We start from the raw sequence: 22,801 nt of genomic DNA on the forward strand, positions 1-22,801 counted from the left end.
AACGTTACTTCCGGACTGAACCAACCGGAAACCGCCAGCTTATAACTTTTGTTTTCGGCTTTTCGCTGTTGCAAATCGATTAGAAATATCAAACATCATGTCGGGCTCATCAAATATTGTTGCGATGAAGAAAATCGTTCAGCAGTTGCGCTTCGAAGCAAACATCAACAGAGTAAAGGTCGGTTTGTTTCTATGAATGTTTTAATTTCTGAGGAAACTGAAGCTAGCGTGTTAGCCGCCGGCTTGTGCTCGGGCGTGGACCTGTAACGTTAGCCCGTTAGCTTTTTTTGAGTGGCTTCTCCGTTGTTTCAGTAAAATAATTGTATTTTGATGTGAAGTAACGTTAGTACTAATGGCTATTGGACAAACTAAGTATTAAGCAGACACTGAAAAAGAAATTTGTTCTATGCTTAAGAAACTTAGGCAAGAAATACATAATACTCTGATGTGACACTCATTTATAAATATATGAAAAAAATTATGCTGAATACATGATTATGAAGATATATATATATATATATATATATATATATATATATATATATATATATATATATATATATATATATATATATGTATGTATGTATGTATGTGTATATATATATATATATATATATATATATATATATATATATATATATATATATATGTGTGTGTGTGTGTGTGTATATATATATATATATATATATATATATATATATATATATATATATATATATATATATGTGTGTGTGTGTGTGTGTGTGCATATATATATATATGTGTGTGTGTGTGTGTGTGTGTGTTTATCTTCATCATCATGTATTCAGCATTAAAGCTGATTGTGTATAAGACCTACTGAATATTTCCATTTCCAAGAAATTTGTAAGATGTGATTTATTTTTAATTTTTTGGTATGTTTAGGTTTCTCAGGCAGCTGCAGAGCTTCAGCAGTTCTGCATTCAGAATGCCCTACAAGATCCTCTGTTGACCGGTGTGTCTTCGAGCACCAACCCCTTCAGGACACAGAAGGTTTGCTCCTTCTTGTGAGGGTCCGTGATGGGCAGCTGCCGTTGGTAAGGAGTAGTTTAACATCACATTTGGTTAAAAACTAAACAAAACATAAACTGAATCTAACAATCCAAATTTGTCTTCTCAGGCTTTTTCCTGTTCCTGTGACATTTCTGCTCGAAAAAAAAGAGAAGAAAACCACTGCCATGATGTGTAATTGAGAAAACAATCGCAGAAAGCAGTCAGTTAATACCTCATGCCATAAACACAAAAACTCAAAGGATTTGCCTCTCTGGCTGCTTTATGTCTGTTATGGTGCATTTTTATTTTAGAAGAAGAGTTGTTTAAGTTCTCAGATTGACTCTCCTTCTCACAGCTCTCAGATTTCTGTTTGAAGACCTCAAACTAAAAAGTCTGCCTTAATGAGTGATAAACAACGCTCCAGTTTTGTGGAGGGAAGGCTTTTGTATTTTTGTGTGGCACAGCCGAGGAAACTTAGTAATTTATTGTGCCTTTTTAACATTGTAGTCTATTTCTCTATCTTCTCTGCCTTAGACTTTTTATAACCCAAAATAAACCCATTGATTTCTAATTGTCTCTGTTGTTTTTATACTGTGATAACTGTTAAGAATTGCTGAGGATATATTAAGAACTTTATTACCAGAACAGAAGCTAGTTTTTTTTCGCAGTGACATGAAATATGATTGTTTACAATTTTTAATTATAGATCACTATAGCAAACAAAATGTATATGTTATTTCTTTAGGCTTTATAAAGCATTTATTCATAATTTACATGGATATATGCCATAAGATGGTTATCGTCAGTTTGCTACAAGGAGTTATATTATGTGACACTCTTTACTCCACCTAAATCTATTACATTTTAAATATATTTTTGTTGTGTTGAACATTTACAAATGCAGTTGTACATGGTTTATGTGAAATGTTTGTTTTTAAAAACATGGCATGTGAGGCTAAAACATTTTAAAAATTTTAAACCGTAAAAATCTGAATAGACTTAAAAATCTAAAAAAAATACTGACTATGAATTAAAAGTAAATTCTTTGTCATCAAAACTATTAATTAAAAGTAAATTCTTTGCATCAGAACTTATTAAATAATGAATTTAATTTTTTTTGGTTTGGTTGATTAATTAGGCAGTTCATGCTAAAAATTTGATAAAACATCAAGCATCAGTTACCTTGGCCAAACACAATAATTAAAAGTGTTAACAGTGACATCAAATATTCCTGTGTAGATTATCATGGGTGTGTTTTGTCAGTTCATCAGACTTGAATTGCTTATTATTGCATCAAATGGATTAAAACTCATGTGAAAACTGGTCCTGAAACGACCAATTTGGTGATGAATGTGACTGCTCCTGTAGTAAAAATTAATGCGTGCATCTTAAGGGATGTATAAAATATTAGGCAAGACTTGTTTACTTGTCTTGGCACTGAGAAACACTGTACCGGTCTGTTCATACATTTGAATTCAGCATTTTGAGCTGCTGGAAAGGAAGCTATAATCATGTAGACCAATTTCAGATGTCTTGCAGACAGTAGGAGTTTGTACTCGTGCTCCATGATCTTGCCGAGGAGCCAAGGCAACAAATTAAATGTGCTACTGGATGCCTTTTCATTCAAAGACTGAAATGCACTTGCATTGCATGTGACTTGCACAGAATTTGCATTGATTTGCAGTCTACGTAGATGAGTTGCCACTAGTTGATGAAAGTCAGCCAGTCTATAGATATTCACCACTGAGTAGACAAATTTCAAAGAAAATCATATAGTGTATGATGGACAGTGACGTTCATTTGATGTATTTTTACATATATCCCATCCAGTTTGAGGGCATCAAACATGCTTGCTATTTTAAGCTGACTTTAACACCATTTGTCCTGCATCTCTTAGTGATAAGGTGTCTGTTTCTGCCTGAGATTGTGATTGGAATCACTTGACAGTCTGGTAGTGTGTGTGATCTTTAATTGTTTAGTGCATGATGCCCAGATTTTCTCTGCAAGCATTTACAAACTTGGAAAGTAGGCCTACATGATGCCATAGTGTTTTATATCGGTTCAGATTTAAAGTTGAGTAGTGTATTTCAGCCTTAACTCTCTCAGTTCTTTCCAGACCTGTATGACCTGTTGGTCAATTATTGTTTTGGACCCCAGTGACATTCCTCATTTGGATCAAAACCTTTAAAATACCATCACTGTGTTTCATAGAAAGGCATACAGATTTGGAAAAACATGAATATTAGTGACACTTCCTGGGTTATTTGAAACCGGTGTTCATCACATGTTACCTGAAGGCCATCCCTACTGTGTATCCTGTGATTTTTTTTAGTGATTGAAGCTAATGACTGACTTCATTGAAACTTTGGTGTAAGTCAATGGCTCTTTATGTAAGAACCACTGTGGACTTTGCAGATGGCAGTCTGTGGATGGAAATGTTGAGGTGTGTAACACCTGTGAGCCGTCCAAACAAGCTGTGGCAGAGCCTGAACCAATCCAGCCTTTCCACATCACACTAGCCCCTCCCATCAAGCTGTCTTTTTTGGCCCAAAAACCGGGACCTGTTGATTTCTTTCCACCAGACCCGTTTAGTCATTAGAACCTTTAGAAGGTTTGCACATTTAATGTTTCATTCTTTTGCCTGTATTTATTTATTCAAGTCATGTGGCACTCAAACAAATTTCTCCCTTTATAACAGATTGGATTAAGATTGCCACATTGGGTCCTATGTTTCTGACCCCAAAGCAAGAAACCACCACCCATCAACTGGATTCCCACAATCTGGTCCAGCTGAGGTCTTCTCGGCATCTTCTGCTGAGGAGCCAGAGCTCTTATTCAACTCCACCATAATGAGTCCCGTGACTGATGAGCTGGAGTTTAAAATCGATCAAGAGACTGGAAACTTCAGTCCATTAGAGAAGGGCCTGATCCTTAATGTTTCTCCTCTTTTCAGTTCAGATGAGTGGAGTGGGTTTGAACAGTGACCATCCGCTTAAGAAAAATGAGCACAAGGAAAAATGGAAACTGACAATGTGACTTTCTAAAAAGAAAAGTTTTAGAACATCTTGTCTTGTTCCTTGCTAGTACTTTAAATTCTGTGGTCAGAAAAATTATGTTCATGCATTAATTCATACATCTCAATTGTTGAAGTTTGTGTTTTCAAATAAATAAATAAATTGCATTCAAGCATACACTGTATTAATAAATATACTCATGAATTATAACTCAAGGTAATATTTGGCATCTTCTATGGTTCCCTTTTCTGTATTTCTCATTTAGTTTACATGATTGTATACAGAACCTTCTAAAAGTCATTACAAAGTCTGTGTTTTGCAACAAATGCAAGTAAAAATCGTACATTCTATAAAAAAAACGTCTAAGTTCTTTAGTACTTCAATAGCATATGCTTATAAATACGTTAAATATTTCAAAGTAATACCCTTTTATGGTTCCTTATAACTCAAGTTCCAGTAATAGTTCACATGATTCTATGAACTTATCGGTTTACGGAATTTTCTTTTAAGTTTAGTTAACAGGTTTTGTTGTTAAAATGGGCATTTATTTCTTTACAGATATGAAAGATTGTTATCATTCTAAACAGTCTTGGTTACTATATTAATGAATTAATGATCCATTCATAACTCCGGTAACTTTCAGTATCTTGCATGGTTTCACTTAATTTTTCATTCAGTTCACGTTATAAACTATCTAACTATATTTAGTAACCTTAACCTTCCATTAAAAGTGGTGAATGAGTTACCATGTGGATTATTTCTTTAGTGACATAACCGATTTTGATCTTATGTACTTGACAGAGTCTTTGATGTTTTTGTCCTCAGGTGTCATTTTCACCAGGTGTGCCACTCGTCTGAAGCCGTCCACCAGACCCGCTCCAGTCAGCGCCGAACACGGCTGAATGAACCAGTCTCGGTCACTGCAGCTCTTTCGCAGGTTAAACTGCTCTGTGATCTCCGTTACCGTTGCAGCTCCTACAATATCTTGCTTGTTGGCAAGAACCACCACCGGGAGTCCCCTGAGGTGCTCACTCTTTAAGGTCTGTTCCAGCACGCTCTTGGCCTCGTCTAGACGCTTGATTTCAGAAGAGTCCACGACGAACACAATTCCAGCCGTGTCTTGGTAAAAATTCCTCCAGTGCGCTCGCATCTTAATCTGCCCTCCAACGTCCCACACGGTCAGCGTGATTTTGTCCCTGTTCCTCTTCGCTTCAATCATTTCAACATTGAATCCAACTGTAGGAACCGTGTGGAAGTCCTCATTGTACTTGAGTTTGTAAAGAAGTGTTGATTTTCCAGCTCCGTCAAGCCCTAGGAGGAGGATTTGTGCTTCAGGTTTGGGCCTGGATCCTGAAAGGCCCATTGTATGTGTCAGATGTTCAGAAACACCAAAGCTTCCCACTGTGTTCTCTCAACAAATGTGAGTTTACTTATGATGGTGTTTGCATTACTCAGTGATTTATTATATCTTGCTTATCTACATCGTGCTGTATGATTAATGGGTCAAAGTATCACAGGACACCTCCCAAATGATATGCTTAGAACAGAGTCCTGCTCTCTCTCATGTCTTAAATATTGTACACATTTAAATAAAATACCCCATAAAATTCAGATCTCTTTCATGGATTATCACGTTAAACATGGCCGAAGAAGAAGTCCCACAAGAAATTCAAGGATATGGTAATTTAACATGAAGTATAGGAACTTAAAAAGTTGTTGCAAAATAAAGAAATATAAATAAATATGAAGTAAATAGACTATTTAGAAGTTCTCAGGTAAGAGTGGTGCCATGAGTCATGATACCACAAGAAATAATGACCGGATAATAATTCCCATGACATTTATCAGCTGACAATACAGTATGTATGACCATGACCAGGCAGTAATTGTCATAATACACTGCTTAATAAATGAATATGTCTCAATTATGAAATAATGGAAACCAAACAAAAATTCCGATCTCAAGCCTTCCAGATACTTCCGCCACTGGACCGCTTTTACCTTTAGAAACCTCAGGGTGGATTTCAGGGAAAAACAAGAACAACAACGACCACAACTTCACATCCACAGGTTCACCTCTGTCTTCTGAGGGTTTTGTCTATCCACCAGTTGGATCTACCACAAAACCCGGTTCAGAGCAGTCGTCGTGACAAATGCCGGGAGTGCGTTTTTCACACAACTTTATAGTTATAAGTGACGTGAACTCGTTAAACTGCTTAGGCGTCCTTGAACTACACTTACCCATTTTCTAGCACGCAAAAATACGTGAAATATAGGCTGTTGGGTGTCGTGTAAACTCTGTGCCAAAACTGTGCGCAAATCTACATTTCTACATTACGAACACTGAACTACTGGGTGTCAGTTCCAGAAAGAGTTGTGTTAGGTTAGATTAATAGAAAACTCAGTGGCAACAGACACAAATCTTTGGGGACTTAATAGCCAACTGGACTCAACAATACTAGTGCAATTCTGGAACTTTTCACTTGGTCCCAGCTGCCACAATGATCCTGTACTGCAGTGTTAGGTTACTGCGACTGGAACCTGTGGAAATACGTCAAGAAGAATGCAAACAGCTTTTTGTATTTGTTTATTATTTGCCTCCCATTCTGTGAGCTCAAATAATTAAACCACATGAGAACAATAAAGATAATGCCGGTTTTTACTGGTCTTAAATCTCCCAAACTGCTCAGGCTGGTTTAAGAGGAGATCTAAAGAGGCTCAGAGACTGTTTCAGGTGGTCACACACCAGTTTAAACTATAAGACCACCAGCAAGACCAGCGCAGGTTTCCCCCCGGCCTGCAGTTGTTTGATCAAAGATACTGAATATTGTGAAATATTATTACAAATTAAAATAACACTTTTCTTTTAAATATATTTTAAAGTGTAATTTATTCATGTGATACAAAGCTGAATTTTTAGCATCATTACTCCAGTCCTCAGTGTCACCTACAGAAAACATTCTAATATGCTGGTTATATGTTGAAATTATATTTGTGTAAACTATTTTTTGATGAACAGAAATTTCAAATGTCTTTGCTGTCACTCTTGATCAATTTAACATGTCCCTGTTGAATTTTATTTTCCCAAATTAATCAATCAGTGTTTACTGAGCACAAATTTGAGTGGAACGTTATGTTCAAAATCTAAAAGATAAATAAAAGAAAAAACGCCAGAGAGAACAAAGACAAGCAATATCAGTTTTGACTTGTTAGGTTTATTTATCAATTTAATCTCCTACATACATTTCACACATTGCAAGAATTTTTTTTTTGCAAGAACCTTTGTGTAGATTGGGGCTGGTTCCAATGGTTTTCTGTAAACTAGGAGGGAAGTTGGAGGACTGTTTGCCAGTATTAATTCAACAAAATAATTACAAAATAATTACATACAGAAACATTCTACCTTCAGTCTGGCCACTTTTGCTTTGATATAACCATTAAAACCTTGGTTTAAATGAGCAGGAATGACTAGAAAGAATAGGAAATTACCTATCACGGAGTTTAATCCAAGTGTAACATTCTTAATCTAGCACAACCCTATTCCACCCTCATTTAAACTAACTAATGAGCAGCACCAGTGTAAATTGGCATTAATGCCTTGAAATGATATGAATGAATCATGCACATCCAAATTCAGGATACATCTTTGCAATTGAAGGAATTGAAAAAGGAGTAATTATGCAATAATTTTTTTACATGAAGTTGTCCATGGCACACACCAAAAAAAAAAAAAAAAAATTAAATAAAAGTAAAATAAATCTGGGAATGCATGTGTTTGCACATGCTTTTGTGTGTCTGTACAGTTTATTGTACTTGGGAGAACTTTTTTTTTGTCTCATATTACACCATCTAGTCTCAGACAATATGCATTAATGGAAAGACAATGGAGGCTGTTTATTGATCGGTTGAGGCTGTTATCAGTCGAGTCCAACTACTCTCCAGTTTTGCTCCCAGAGCTGCTCTTGAACTTCACCACCATGACGGTGATGTTGTCAGGACAGCCGCGGTAGAAAGACTGCAGCACAATGCTCTTGGCGCCAAAGTGCGGCTCATCCAAGCGTTCCCGCACAAAGCGCACAGCCTCCTCGTTGCTGAACGCGTCCCACAGGCCGTCCGAGGCTAGGATCATGAACTCCGGCTGGAGCTTGTCCAGGTCAAAGGTCAAGATATCTGGGTCTGGGATGACCACATTCAAGTTCTTGAGAGGGTAGTCACCGAGTGAGCGCGACATGGCGAGGATGCCCTGCACACGCCAAGAACCATTGAAACTGATGAAGCCACCTGACCGATGAGATGACAGAGACATGTTATATTCACACAGTGCAGTCACAGTGAGGTCATCTGGGACTGTCAGAAAGCCCACACATCTTCGAAAATGATCACAGTCCTACAGCAGTCTTTATAACTGTATTAAACTAAAAAGTTTAATTATGCTCATTAACTAACCAATAGTTGACAGGGTGGCACTCTTTAGGTGAGCAGGCTACACATTTTTAATAACACTTTAAAATAGGGTCCAATTCTCACTAATAACTACTTGCTTATTAGCATGCCTATTATTAACATATTGACTGTTTATTAGTGCTTATAAAGTACATATAATGCATGACATCTAGAATCCTACCCAATACCCTAAACTTAACAACTACCGTATATGTCGCATCAGTCCAAAAATACGTCATGATGAGGAAAAAAACATATAAAAGTCGCACTGGACTATAAGTCGCATTTATTTAGAACCAAGAACCAAGAGAAAACATTACCGTCTACAGCCGCGAGAGGGCGCTCTATGTCTTCAGTGGTAGACTACAGGAGCAGTGAGCAGCATTGAGCGCCCTCTGGTGGCTGTCGACGGTAATGTTTTCTCTTGGTTCATGTCTCTTAGTTAATTTCTCTTGGTTCATGTGAAATTAATTTTGATAAATAAGTCGCACCTGACTATAAGTCGCAGGACCAGCCAAACTATTAAAAAAAGTGTGACTATAGTCCGGAAAATACGGTACCTTATAAGCAGCAAATTAGGAGTTAACTGAGGCAAAAGTCTTAGTTAATGGTTAGTTAATAGTGAGAATTGGACCTTAAAATAAAGTGTGACCAATTTTATTTCCCCATTTAATTCAAATGAAAACATACAAAAGATAGCTGTATTGTATTGTATTTTTTTTTTGTAAATTATATATTTTATGAAATAAATTCAAACACACCTGCTCTCTTGATCCTCTTGCGCTCTTTCAGCTGGTAAGGCTTGTGATCATGTGACAAGGCCACAGCATTGCCGTCCTTGTCGCAGAGAACGCCGCGAGAGTCTCCGACATTTGCTACAGTCAGTTCGCGGTCTGACAACAAGGCTATCAAACACGTTGTGCCTGAAAGCAAAAGAGGGATTCAGCATTGTTAACTGTTTCCAGTCAGCAAAAGCCCATAGATGAGATCAACCTAAAACACAGGCTCATCCCTGCTCACCTGCTTCATCATGGCTGGCAGAGAACTTCTCCACCATGTCCCGGTCCACAGCCAGAATGCGCTGCTCTAGGATGGCGGGAAAGGACAGAGGGCCGTCTTTCTTTTCCCGCACATAGGCCTGCAGCTGTTGTTTCAGAGCCTCAGGTAGGTGGGCCTTCACATAATCAGCGGCTGCCTGTGAGAAACAATGAGGAACTCACAAACAAGCTCACTTCAGCATTTATAATTGATATTCATGAGTTAATTCGTAATACTGATAACTGAAAAACTTTAAGGTGTTCATAATGTGGAAAACTTTGATGATCTTTAAATATAATCTTTTAATGTCATCTTATTATTGTGGTTCTAAATATTCATGACAAGAGTTAAACTGTTGTTTCACTGTGACAATTGTTCTGTAAGTCATGGTAAAAACATACGAGTCATAATTTTTTTGTTCAGAAACATTTTATTAAATCACACACATTCTAATGTACAAAAAATTAAAATGAATTAAAGCTATTAAACATTTGTTTAAAAAAAATGAAAATGAAAATCTGATGTTTATCTGCTAACCCCCAGGACATCCAAGATCTAGGTGACTTTGTTTCTTCAGTTGAACACAAAGATTTTTTAACACAAACCGTTGCAGTCTGTCAGTTTTATAATGGAGGAGAATGGGAATCACGGCTAAAACATACAATAAACCAAAAAAAAAAGAAAAAAAAAAAAAAACATAAAACCAAACTAAACCCTGCAGCTCGTAACAATACATTGATGTGTAAAGACACAAAACTATCAGTCTGTGAAAGAAACTGAACAGTATTTATATAGTTTTTTTTTTTTACCTCTGATTCACACAGTGTCCAAACTGTTAGAACTCTCCTGAGCATGTTTTCAGCAGCAGGTACATGAGGCATCTTCTTCTTGCTTTATAGTGGATCGCAGACTTTATTATATTATATTATATTATATTATATTATATTATATTATATTATATTATATTATATTATATTATATTATACTTGAGAGATAGGTGGCATTACCGCAACCTATCTCTCAAGTGGACCATTGAAACTATATCTAAAATCCCAATTAGGAGTGTCAACGGTCCACTTGAGTGAGTAAAGTTTTATTGTATGTTTTAGCTGTGATTCCCATCCACTTCTATTATAAGACTGACAGACTGCAACGGATGGTGTTAAAAATCTTTGTTTGCATTCTACTGAAGAAACAAAGTCACCTACATCTTGGATGCCCTGGGGGTAAGCAGATAAGCATAGAATTTTCATTTTTGGGTGACCTACCCCTTTAAGTTAAGTGAGCCTAAATTACAGGCAATACAACAAATACTAAAATACACTATTCGAACTATATATGTTTTTCTTATTACATTAATGATAATAGGATTTTATTTGAAATCTTCCAAAGTCATCATGAAACTAATGACACTTTGGGGGGGGGTATAACAGGAACGTTACTGAAGATATTCCCCCACATAGCAAAAATTCTGTAATTTCATAAATAAATAGACTGATCAGCTGATAAAGGGTTTACTTAATTCAGTCAGTCTATCCAAAAATGAAAATTTCCATAATTGATTCGCCCTAATGTTGTTCCAAACATGGTTTTATCTCTTCTACAGAATATTGTTTTTTCGTTCATTTTTTAACCAGAAATATACTTTTTTTGTGTGTGTTTAATAGAAGAAAGTAAGTCATACAGGTATGGAGGGACATGAGGGTGAGTGAATAATGTCAAAATGTTCATTTTTGGGTGAACTGTCGCTTTAAAAGAGGCCTAAGAGCTCTAGCCAGATAGAGTTTGCAGCAGAATACAGATGAAGGGACAAAAAGTCTCTAGAGAGTGAGTGCCCTTTCCAAACACTGCCAGATCACCAAAACATATTGAGTCAAAGAGCGTAATTTCATTCCCTAACTCTGGTTCCCCGTTATCAGTCAGGATGGTTTGGATTCCTTTCAACAGCTCACACTACAGCCTTGTGCAGTTTCAACCAGTGACTCAGCAATGCTACGCTATAAACAAAATGATGAAACCGGAGAAGCAAACAAGAGAACGCTGCAGTCTCTTTCGAAGCCACTTCCCGGACAACAGTGAGTTGCTGCATTTCAGAAAAGACACAGCGGAGCCTCCTGATGAAGCCGACGCATTACTTACACAGAAGCATCAGAACACTTACAGAATAAGCAGATATAGCTCAGGGTCATTTACACACTGCAGTGATTTTAAACCCGTAGATCAGAGATCGGGGAGGTGCTGAATTCTGCATCCCCTATATGTCCAGAGTCCAGACTATAAGTACAAATTCATTATCTAAAAAAATTGTCCGCTAAAAGGGATAGTTCACCCAAAAATGAAAATCTGATGTTTATCTGCTTACCCCCAGGGCATCCAAGATGTAGGTGACTTTGTTTCTTCATTAGAACACAAACTGAAATTTTTAACTCAGATGTTGCAGTTTGTCGGTCTTATAATGGAAGTGGATGGGAATCACGGCTAAAACACAATAAAAATTAAAAAATAACATACAAAAAAAAATAAACCCTGCAGCTTGTGACGATACATTGATGTGTAAAGACACAAAATGATAAGTCTGTGCAAGAAACTGAACAGTATTTATATCATTATAAGGTGGCAGTAATATATTTATAAGTCATAAAGCAAGAAGAAGAAGAAGACGCCTCACGCGCCTGCTGCTGAAAATGTGCGCAGGAGGATCCTCTTAGGAGAGTCCTAACAGTTCAAAAATTTCATGAATCAGAGGTAAAAAAACCCCGATATACTGTTCAATTTCTTGCTCAGACTGATCGTTTTGTGTCTTTACAGACTGCAACAGTTTGTGTTAAAAAATCTCAGTTTGTGTTCTACTGAAGAAACAAAATCACCTACATCTTTGATGCCCTGGGGGTAAGCAGATAAACATCAAATTTTCATTTTTGGGTGAACTATCCCTTTACCTTGAATGTAGTCATCTACCATTTTAAAAGGTACTACACTACTAATATTAGCCGACAACATTTACGGTCATCTTTATATTGTGCGTCTGAAAATAAAACAGTTTGCAAAGCTGTACTCCTCTGAATGCATCACAATCTGAATTATTCAAGGTATGTTGATCATTGGGTCTCAGGAACAAAGACAGTAGGGTGGTGGTGACCCGCAGTGACCTCTATCCACTCAAGACCCTCCCTCTGCAAACACTGCAGTCATGCATCCATGTGACTTCATTCACACACCAACACAATGAGGGCATTATTACTGCTTACAAGCACCTGTGTTCACACATATCGCTGTATTCCTGTGAATTCATGTGAATGTGTATTCCTATTAGTTCATTCCTATGAATCTCAAGAAAAATCTAAATGAATTATATTTAGTAAAATACTAAAATGTTAAAAATATACATATATAATTTAAACAAATTAAAAATGGTACTTCAGTGTTTATTATTGCATTGCATTTGCATAGTGTTAATCAAAATGTCACAATGCAAAATAAATAAAGAATTAAACTTAAAAAAGATACATTATCCAATAATTACCGTACATAACTTTAGGGGGGCAGTACAATTCTTTTAAACAAGTTATATTTTTATTTAGCCAGGATGTGAATAAAATTGATCAAAAGTGTTAGTAAAGATTATATATAGTAAATGTATAATGTTATAAAAATAAAAGCAACGGTTTTCAACATTGATAATAATAGTACATGTCTCTCGAGCAGCAAATCAGTATATTAGAATGATTTCTGAAGGATCATATGACACTGAAGTCTGGAGTAATAATGCTGAAAATTCTACTTTTGTATCAAAGGAATAAATTACACCTTAAAATATATTCAAATAGAAAACAGTTATTTTAAATATTAACAATATTTCACTGTTTTACTGTTTTTACTGCATTTCTGTTCAAATAAATGCATTCTTGGTGAGCATATGAGACTTCATTTTCTGTAGGTTTCATTTTCTATGTTCAAAATATGATTTTGGTGTGCAATGCGATGTGGTTATGTGAGGTGGTTATGTATTTCATACATAAGCTCACAACACTCACACTTTCATCCCAGCATTGCTAATTAAAAGCTCAATTTACCAGGCCTAATTCAAGATTACAATAACGAGAAAACCAGACCACCGGGGAATAGAGGAAGAGCACCCAACGGATGCGTAAGAAAGGCGTTGATTAGGCCAACTTGTTAGCGGGAGCTCTCATCATTAGCAGACACCACAGGGCAAAGACGATGAAACACAAGCCTGTCTATTTAGCAGGGTATTTTTAACAGACCCCCCCTGGATCCCCCATTGTACAGAGGAACTCCAGACCTAGTTTTTACTTGTGAAATATTAAATCAAAACTTTTGCATTGCAAACTTTACATGTTGATAAAACTTGCAAAACCTAACCAGAGTATGATCGATTGTTGGCCAATGGCTGGTGACCATTAGCTACTGTCTTCATCATCTGTGAGTTCATCAATCAATGCATCTACTGCTGAGGCATTTCAACCAGTCGGCTGAGGCCCAAGAAAACAAGTACAGCCCTTCACATCTGTAATAAATCAACATAACAAATGACTAATTGCAAGCAGCTCAATTGGCTCAGACTCGTGCCTGGGCGGGTGTTCATCCTGCTGTCTGGTATCAGATTTATGTGCTGAACATTGTGAGAGGCTGGAAAAGACTGCCTCTATAAATTCTGGAAAAAAGAAATGTATAATTAAAGCTGACACTGTCGCCAGTCTGTGCTTCTGGTGCCGGTGTGTTAACAAAAATTCAGTTATTTCATCAAACATACAGTAAAACAGTAAAAGTGAAAATTATTACAATTTATTTTATTTTTTTAAATATTTATTTCTGTAATGTCAAATCTGAACTTTCAGCGTCATTACTCCAGTCTTCAGTGTCACATGATCCTTCAGAAATCATTCTAATATGCTGATTTGATGCTCAAAAAACATTTCTTATCATCATCAATGTTGAAAACAGTTGTGCTGATTAATATTTCGTTTTTTTTTTTTCAGGATTCTTTTTAATTATTCCAGAGCAAATACAAAAACATAAAGATATATATTGATTAGTGTCAAAATCGAGAAAAAATCTCAAGATATCAAATGTTAAGTAAATTGTCCAGCCCTATTCAGTAGTAATACAAACTCAAGCGCTCTTCTTTCTATTGAGTGAGTGTTTCGGTAATCCCACATTAACAGTTTAGTTTCAGCCGGTACGCGTATCAATTGAATTTGACAAGTCTACATACACAGATAAGACTCATAATGTCAGGACGTTTGGGTCAGCAAACATTTATGGGAGGAGATAGTGTAGATTAAAAGACCTTTACTGGGGTCGAAGAGCACGAGGTTGGAACATTTTAATCTATGAACTGCTTGGATAGCAGGAGGGCCTCTGGACATTTGTATAAACAAATCCCACTATAAATAGACTTAAGGCATTCCATATATGATCATGAGAGCCAGAAACAGTCAACTAGACTGCTGAGGAAAGTAGCTGATCGGTAAAATCCAAATTCAAAGAGCTTTCTGAGCTCTTTTGATAGGTTTCCACATCTATCAGATCTTCTTAAACCTTGTGAGCTGTTCATTTCACTGCTCAAGTGAATCTCAGAAGGCATTCCAACTTTAAGTCAACCAGCATCCGTCTGCTTTACTGCACAATGAAGAAGATAAAATGAACATCTGTCTGTGCTCCATCCAGGCTGGGAAATCAGACTGGTCAGAGCAGATGTCTGGGGGGAAGGGGAACTGACTGAATGCACCAGACAAGCATCAATTGGCTGCATTAGAGAAGGCTACTCATATAACCATTACAAAGGCAGTTCGTGAAAATCTTGCAGATTCTACATTGTAATGTACTACAAACAACTTTCAGTCCATTTATTATTTGGAAGTAATGCAATAATGTTTATAATAATAATAATAATATATGAAACATTTAAGTATTTTAAGTGTGTAAATCTTAAAAAATTGTGGTCAACCAATGGTGTGATTTTAAGGAAGCGGTGTGGCTAAAAGATATACAGAAAAAGGTGCATATATATATATATATATATATATATATATATATATATATATATATATATATATATATATATATATATAAAACTACCCACAATATTAACTCAAATTGCTTAAAACAAAAAAACATACGTGTACTAACATACACCAGAGGGACAGCATATGTTAATTAGTTAAATGGTCTGATAATATCAAATATTGGCTGAAAAGTTTGAATCAGTTTGTATTTTTAAATTTTCATTTACGTTTTCATTTTGTGTGTGTCATTTTTTGTATGTTGTGTATTTGTTATTTCTGTTTAAGTTTTAGTTTTCTTTATTATAGTAGACTACATCAAGTTAAACTAAATACAAATGAAAACTGTTGCCTTGGCAGCTAGTAGAAACAAAAAGTTTCTTTATTCAAGGAATGATATATTTTATTATATTTTGTTAGCTAACTATAATAACCATGAATATAACTACTTGTATATAAACTCTCAAAATAGTCAGTCTTAAAGGGGCAGTTCACCCATTATTTATTCACACTCGTGGGGTTCCAAATATGTCTGACCTTTTTTTCCCAACCAACACAAAAGACAATTCACTCATTGCGTGGAGTAAAATTTACACCAGAAGCAAAATAAAAGGTTATATAGGCTTGGCAGAGATAAAATTTTTGTTAACTCTTTCTTTAACGTGAGAACATTCACACTTTCACTCTGCTACTGTGGCACCTGTTCAGTGGCGACACTTTTATGATACTTTTGGGGTGATTTGTTTACGTTTTGGAGCTACAACCCCAGTCCCCATCTGCCCTCAGAACATAACAAAATGTCCACGATTTGCTTCATATTTCTTTCTTTTATGTTCCAGAGAAATGAGTCAGGATACGGGTTTGAAACAACATGAGGGTGAGTAAACAGATTTTTGCATTAACGGCTCCTTTTGAAGGTCGTCTCAGCTAACGCACAACGTTCCCTTAATGTTTGGTTATTTTGAGAACCAATTTCCAACGTTCTCCGAACGTTCTTTTTAGAACTTCACCTTCTTTACAAGTAAACTAGTAGTCGAATTTGGTTTGTCCAGCTTTCGCCCGGACTCTCATCAGCACCCACACTTCTTACCTCCCCGCCGTGGCCGTCAAAAATGGCAAAGATTGAAGGGTGGCTCCTGTTCACCAGGTCGGTAAGCACCTCGAAGCGGTCCTCCATGTGGTCTCTCCGGCCCTGGATCGAGTACACCGCGACATTGCTGTTCTTGAACTCCCAGGTCTTGGAGAACTCCGCGTCCAGCACGTTCAGATCGCCGAGTCTGTCGTTCATCATCATCTCCGCCACTTTTCCCTTCACCATCTTCACGGCATCCCGGCTGGACTTGACGATGGTTTTCACCTCGTCCGTGTGGAAGAAGTAACTCCAAAGGGCCAAGCTTATACATAACAGAAACAAGGTCTCTGGCCTGAGCAAGAAATAACGCATGATGCGACCCAAAAGAGACAAAAGCGTCATTGTGTCTCCTATCATCACACGCTCAAGACTGCACCCTGGGACTGAAGTATGGGCTTCAAATTACTTCATTAGACCGATATTAAAGCCCATCTGCAGCCCGTTGTGTTTGATCCCCCGCCTGAAAGCCCAAACACAACGACGCAAACGCTCGAATGGCCGGTGGTTATATGATAAGATAAAGATGGAGCGAGATCCCGGAGCTTTCAGTTGCAGTCTGGCTCTCCTGCTCTACCGACGGCTGCATATAACCACACAGATCCCATTACCCCCAACGACAGCGAATGCACTCCCTCCCATAAAGACATCTGTGTCGCTAGTTAGCGTCTTCGACGAGTCTCTGCACAAAACGGGCTGTTATTTTGTCGATACACGCGTCGCGGAGAGTTTTAACGCACTTTATCGACAATCCGTCGATACACATGCTGCTGCCGCTGCGCTTCGTGACTGACTGACTGCAGCGCCGGGTGGGACGGGGAAAACGCACACAAAAGCACTACAGATGTCACACCGTATCGGTCCGTTAGCTTGAGGAGCCTACGTCAGACTACATTTCAGCAAACAGATTTTCTTTTAGTAAGCGATGCTGCAACGTGAAAGGCTGTGACGTCCATCGTAGCTGTACAAACAGTTAACCCCCATAGTTCTCACTTTCAATAATATATTAAGATCTATATGAAATCCTTGTCCCAAAAAGCAACTCTTTTTTTTTTTTTTGTAGGAAAGATTGTTATGTTTATTGCTATGTGATCTGCTTAATCTTTTTTCCCCATCTGCCCATACCCATTTTTTTTTGATGTAATTGTTATTATTATCATTACTATTTTTATTTATTCTCTCCCTCTCTCTCCTGAATTTTAATTCCTATGTGTTGTTTGGCCATCTTTGAACCCCTCTCTCTTTCTCTCTCTCTCTCTCTCTCTCTCTCTCTCTCTCTCTCTCTTAATTAAATAATTTATTATTATAGTTTATTTTATTTTTGCTGTAGTCTGTAGAATATTTATTTTCTATTTATAATTTTGTTGTCCATTGTTTGTTGCTACATAAAATATCTGGTGAAATGGATAAAAAAAAAAAGCAACCAATCCAAAACCAGACAGAAACCAGACTTAGAATATTTAGGTAGTTTATATAAAATTTCAGGCATACAGCTACCCATAGCATTCTATAGTTCACCTATAGAATAGGACTTTCCCTTTTTGGCCTAGTGGTTAGAGAGTGTGTTTCCTAACCTTAAGGTTGTGGGTTCAACTCTCGGCACTGAACCCCCAACTGCTCCACGGTTGCCACAGGATAAATGGCTGCCCACTGCTTCGGGTGTGTGTTCATGTGCTCTGAAATTGTTTTTAAATGTAAAATTTTTTTTTTTTTTTTTTAATTTCTTGAACTTATTTTGTGCAAGAAGTTTTCTGGAAAAAAAATTCCATATTATTCCCTCTGGTCCTCTAATGTGTTATTTTGCCAACAATTGGTGGCCTATGCAAAGAAACTTTCTTGATTTACATTAGTTACGTGCATTTACGCGTAACGTTAATTGTTTCACACGTGAGGTTCTTTGTGTTGTACGATGCCATGACATCAGAGTGACCATATTTCCTCTTTTTGGACATAAAAAAGCATCAGGCTGGGATTTCTGAATCACCCAAAATGTCGGAAATCTGATTCGATTTGATTCCTACAGTCGCCAGTGTGTTTTTGTGTTAGAGCGCTGTTTTCTTAATCCCGCTCCCACTGACTTTCTAACCATTATTGCCCGCTCCCGTGAATTTTGTGTCCAATCCCGCCCGCTCCCTGTAAACATTCTAATATTGCATAATTATTGCATAATTTTTGCGCATCAGGGAGCCGGTATCAATACGCAGAGTGAATCAGCCATCTCTCTCTCCTCAACCCGTGAACAGTCAAATAGTCTCAGGTTATCAATGTAACCATGGTTCCCTCAGTAGGGAATGAAACACTGCATCCTCTAGGGGTCGCTATGGGGAATGCCTCGTTGTGACCCATGTCTGAAGGATACAGTGAAAAAACACCAATGAGATGGCCGGCGAGAGCCCCTGATGTCACTACCGGTGCGACTATGGATAAATAGATGCCGGAAGAACATGTCATTCACTTCTTCGTCTGAAGCATGCCAGGTAGCCAGGATGCAGTGTCTCAAGTCAAGTCGCATTTATTTATATAACGCTTTAAACAAAATACATTGCGTCAAAGCAATTGAACAACATTCATTAGGAAAACAATGAATCTCATTCCCTACTCAGGGAACCATGGCTACATTCATAACCTGAGACGTTCCCTTTCAAGAGCACTTCAAACTGCTTTCTCTAGGGGTCACTATGGGGAACAGTATACCCACCAGTGATGCACGGATTGATCCAAAATGAGCGGGTGCCTGCAGTCGCCCGCGGTTACCCTCGGTTATGAGTCATTCAAAAATATTTTTTAATGATATTTGTTGTTGCGGTTGGTTGGGTCCTATTACTAGACACATTTTTGAAATACATAGGCCTACACTTTATTGGCTGAATAACTGGCATGAAAATGACGCACGAGCTCAGTCTGCACGTAGAGATGGAGGCAGCAAAGAAGACTGCAACGTCTCCGTTTTTTGTAAAACATGATTTTGACGACTTCATTAAGTTTTGTTTTATAGAAAACTCTTTTTAAAAGTAATCCATATGAAATGTGCATTTCTCTCTGGCGTTCATGGCGAGTCTGCATCGTCAACTTCATCTTTGCAGCAACACAGAAAACAACAGTTTATTATTAAACAATTAAATGACTCTTTGCATATTTTCGAACCAGCAGACCATTCTGGGTTGAGCGAGACCCCACAGAATGAGCGAGTGGATCAGGATATTCAGAAATGCGTCTCCGCTCACAAGCTCGGATCGGAACAAACCTGAGCCTCAATGTCTGCTGACCTTGCAGAAACATACAAATAGACATAGCCAGACTAGACTATTTTAGTACAAATTTTGAGCTTACTGTAGATTTTTTATAATTCTTGACAAAATTATAATATAATACATATATATTTTTTTGCCTAGTTTTATACAGGGGGCATCCTCTCATAGCCGCTTTCGTGCATCGCCTCGATGTTGGCACAACTTGTATGCTGAAACTGATGGATGCAAGAACAAAATGGCCTCTTCCATTCCTAGACATCATAGACATCAGGCAGAAATGGAAGGCTCTTCTGAGGGCTATGGTCAGAAAGATAATGCTCGTCGAGCCGACCTCGCGGTGTCACCTTGCTAGCGCACTTCCATGGCGAGTCCAACTTTGCCGTGTCATGATTCATAACCTCCAACAGCTCTACATATGCAGGGCAGGAGGATTGAGAAGGCTCAGCCTCTGCTTCTTCGCAATCCTCTGACATCTCCTGCTCTTCCTGGGTAGAACCCAGCAGAGCACTAACTTCAGTATCGGAAAGTGTTAAAGATATAACATTATTCTCCCGAGTCTCTCTCTTGTCCGCCTCCAATGTGCGCGAAAGGCAAAGTCCCTCTCTAAACTCCTCAGCCAGATCCACCTGTGATCCCCATGAGCTCATTCTCCTCCGTGCCTCAGCAGCAGCGGTGGGTCCTGAACCGTGAGGAGCAGATGGCTGCCCCTCTTTCCTCGAAAAGAGAGACAAACAAGAACGGAGATTTTTGATTGAAAAATGCTCACAATGCACACAAATTGCTCCGTTTTTTTTTTTTTTTTTACAGCTACTTTTAAACCGTTAATGGGTTGATTTTCCCCATGGGTTAAAGGTTTAAAATGTTGCTTAATCACATTTGACTAATATTATTTGACTTAATTACTGATTATTAATTTAGACATTATTTGAAGATAATGACAACTGATATTTCTATGCTTTGTATATCAAGTAGTCTTCTATACTGTTAACAATTTAATTGATTTACATTATTAATCATCAAAATGTAATCTTTCTTTTTATGAATAAATAACACCTCCAATTTTCATCTTTTTTTGAGTTTCTTTTGTGAGATTTTTCTATATTATACTTGTCACAGTCTTCTGTCTTTCTGTCACTGTCTTCTGTGAGTGTTGTGTTTGTTTGGTGCCATGTGCTCTCTCCTGTCCTCTTCTGACCCCGCCCACCTTGTCACCTCATTGCTGTTTAGTTGCTCCACCTGTGTTTCTCCCTTGCTCCCGGACTCATTACCTGGTTCACTCTGCACACCTGTTCAAATACTCACACACACAGCTGCTCCCCATTTGTTCACTAGTATATAGTTTAGTCTCACAGACCACTCTGCCTGCCTGGATTATTGTATGTTATTTGCTAATGTTTGTTGTCATTACGTCTCTCTAGTTCTTGCATTTTCGGTGATTCGTTTCTGATTTGTTTTTGCCGTGTTGGCCTTTTTGTTTCTTTCTTAATAAAGTTAATCTTCCCTGCATCTTGGACCCTGACCTTGTTCTTTCCACAGCACCGTCTCTACCGCGCCGTGACAATACTATATATAGGCAAAAAATCTGATGTATTAAATGTAATAAAAAACACATTTGCAATTTTTGTTGTTGTTGATCATTTATATTTTTCTTAGGTTCAATAAACTGTTCCATTAAAATAAATAAATAAAATAATAATAAAATATATATATAGAGAGAGCATTATTTCATTTTGTAGATTAAAATAGAGAAGAACTTTAAAGAAGCAGGGACCAGTGACATGTTAAGGATGAAGGAATAAAACAAGAAGAATTTTCATGTTACATGCTAACCACCCATTAAGAACAACTATATGCACATTGTTGTTGAAAGATGATGTTGTAAATGTCTTGCCTTTTGTAAAATGCAACATACTGAAGAAAACCCTTAACAGTTTTAAACCAATTATTTTACCTCATGCCCTGATATGACGTTGCATAGGCTTGTCAAGTGAAGGATCCATTTAGGCATGCCACAAGTAAACATAATGCCAGTAATGGATAAACTGATGCAAAACCGCTGTGCAAAAAAAGTGCTTACTATACAGTTAGCCTTCCAGAGGTTGAATAATGCATGCACATTTTATTGATTTAATTTTCATCACAGAAATCTAATGGGATGTATTTTTATGGTACTCCAGCACTGGATGCTTAGTAAGGTGTAGAGAAATGGATCTTTGGTTTGACTAATGGTTTCCATTTTGCCTACCTGGTAACAAGGGCATGTGATTTAGCACAGGGCATCTGAGCCTCTTGAAGCTAATGCATGTGGCCTCTGTAACGGCAGTGAGAGGGCTATCACAGGCTCAGGTAACACCCCACACCTCTCATCTCCTACTCCCAATGGTGCCCTTGTGTCCACAGAAACAGTGCTAGATGAGCCAAATGGGCACTGTAAGTGGAGAGGGTAATGTCAGCTAACACATATTGCTGTTTGTTTAAGTGCTGTTTGCTAAAGCAGCACTATACTGTAAGTATTGGAGATTTGAACAAACCCATAAACCTTCAGTGCACACTGTAACTCCTTTTGCGTCATGTGTTATACAACACGATATGGGACAATATATCTTAAAAAAATAGTTTTAAACATTTTTTTTTTTGAAAAATTAAAACATGTTCATATGATTTTGGAAAACATTTATACCGTTTTTAACAAAAGTTTAATTTAATGATTAAAAATGTCATGTGGTGTAACAGAGTAAAAATGAACATTATTTTTATTACACATTGAATCTTGTAAAATATATTTTTCAAGGTATTTTTTTCATTTAGCCTATAAATATGCTTCTTCAATAATAATTATTTTGATAATTATACATTTTTACATTTATAATTAATTTTATTTTTTTGAGA

The 22,801-nt window shown here is 37.3% G+C and overlaps 3 protein-coding genes across 3 annotated transcripts; 1 reads left to right on the top strand and 2 right to left on the bottom strand.

The window, feature by feature from the left end:
• Positions 1-1,582, top strand: LOC128025553 (guanine nucleotide-binding protein G(I)/G(S)/G(O) subunit gamma-5). The gene is made up of 3 exons (XM_052612009.1): positions 1-178; positions 904-1,055; positions 1,139-1,582. Exons 1-2 carry the CDS (start codon positions 98-100, stop codon positions 1,027-1,029), a joined length of 207 nt encoding a protein of 68 aa, XP_052467969.1. The 5' UTR covers positions 1-97; the 3' UTR covers positions 1,030-1,055; positions 1,139-1,582.
• A 2,966-nt stretch (positions 1,583-4,548) lies between these two features.
• On the bottom strand, positions 4,549-5,435 carry LOC128023247 (ADP-ribosylation factor-like protein 14). Its single transcript, XM_052610647.1, has one exon. The coding sequence runs from the start codon at positions 5,386-5,388 to the stop codon at positions 4,780-4,782; it is 609 nt and encodes a 202-aa protein (XP_052466607.1). The 5' UTR covers positions 5,389-5,435; the 3' UTR covers positions 4,549-4,779.
• Positions 5,436-7,220: 1,785 nt separating this feature from the next.
• On the bottom strand, positions 7,221-17,564 carry LOC128025581 (protein phosphatase 1L-like). Its single transcript, XM_052612063.1, has 4 exons — positions 16,623-17,564; positions 9,489-9,663; positions 9,230-9,391; positions 7,221-8,306 (listed from the first exon to the last, which is right to left on the bottom strand). The coding sequence occupies exons 1-4, from the start codon at positions 17,019-17,021 to the stop codon at positions 7,957-7,959; spliced, it is 1,086 nt and encodes a 361-aa protein (XP_052468023.1). The 5' UTR covers positions 17,022-17,564; the 3' UTR covers positions 7,221-7,956.
• Between the last annotated feature and the right edge of the window lie 5,237 nt (positions 17,565-22,801).

This window comes from Carassius gibelio, chromosome A2 (genome assembly GCF_023724105.1).
Source record: "Carassius gibelio isolate Cgi1373 ecotype wild population from Czech Republic chromosome A2, carGib1.2-hapl.c, whole genome shotgun sequence".
Classification (NCBI taxonomy): domain Eukaryota; kingdom Metazoa; phylum Chordata; class Actinopteri; order Cypriniformes; family Cyprinidae; genus Carassius; species Carassius gibelio.

Coding starts and splice junctions, on each gene's coding strand:
- LOC128025553 (XM_052612009.1), top strand. CDS start 98: ATGTCGGGCTCATCAAATATTGTTGCGATGAAGAAAATCGTTCAGCAG. Junction 179..903: donor CAAACATCAACAGAGTAAAG/GTCGGTTTGTTT, acceptor TGGTATGTTTAG/GTTTCTCAGGCAGCTGCAGA.
- LOC128023247 (XM_052610647.1), bottom strand. CDS start 5,388: ATGGGCCTTTCAGGATCCAGGCCCAAACCTGAAGCACAAATCCTCCTC.
- LOC128025581 (XM_052612063.1), bottom strand. CDS start 17,021: ATGATAGGAGACACAATGACGCTTTTGTCTCTTTTGGGTCGCATCATG. Junction 9,664..16,622: donor TTGACGGCCACGGCGGGGAG/GTAAGAAGTGTG, acceptor TGTTTCTCACAG/GCAGCCGCTGATTATGTGAA. Junction 9,392..9,488: donor TGCCAGCCATGATGAAGCAG/GTGAGCAGGGAT, acceptor TTTTGCTTTCAG/GCACAACGTGTTTGATAGCC.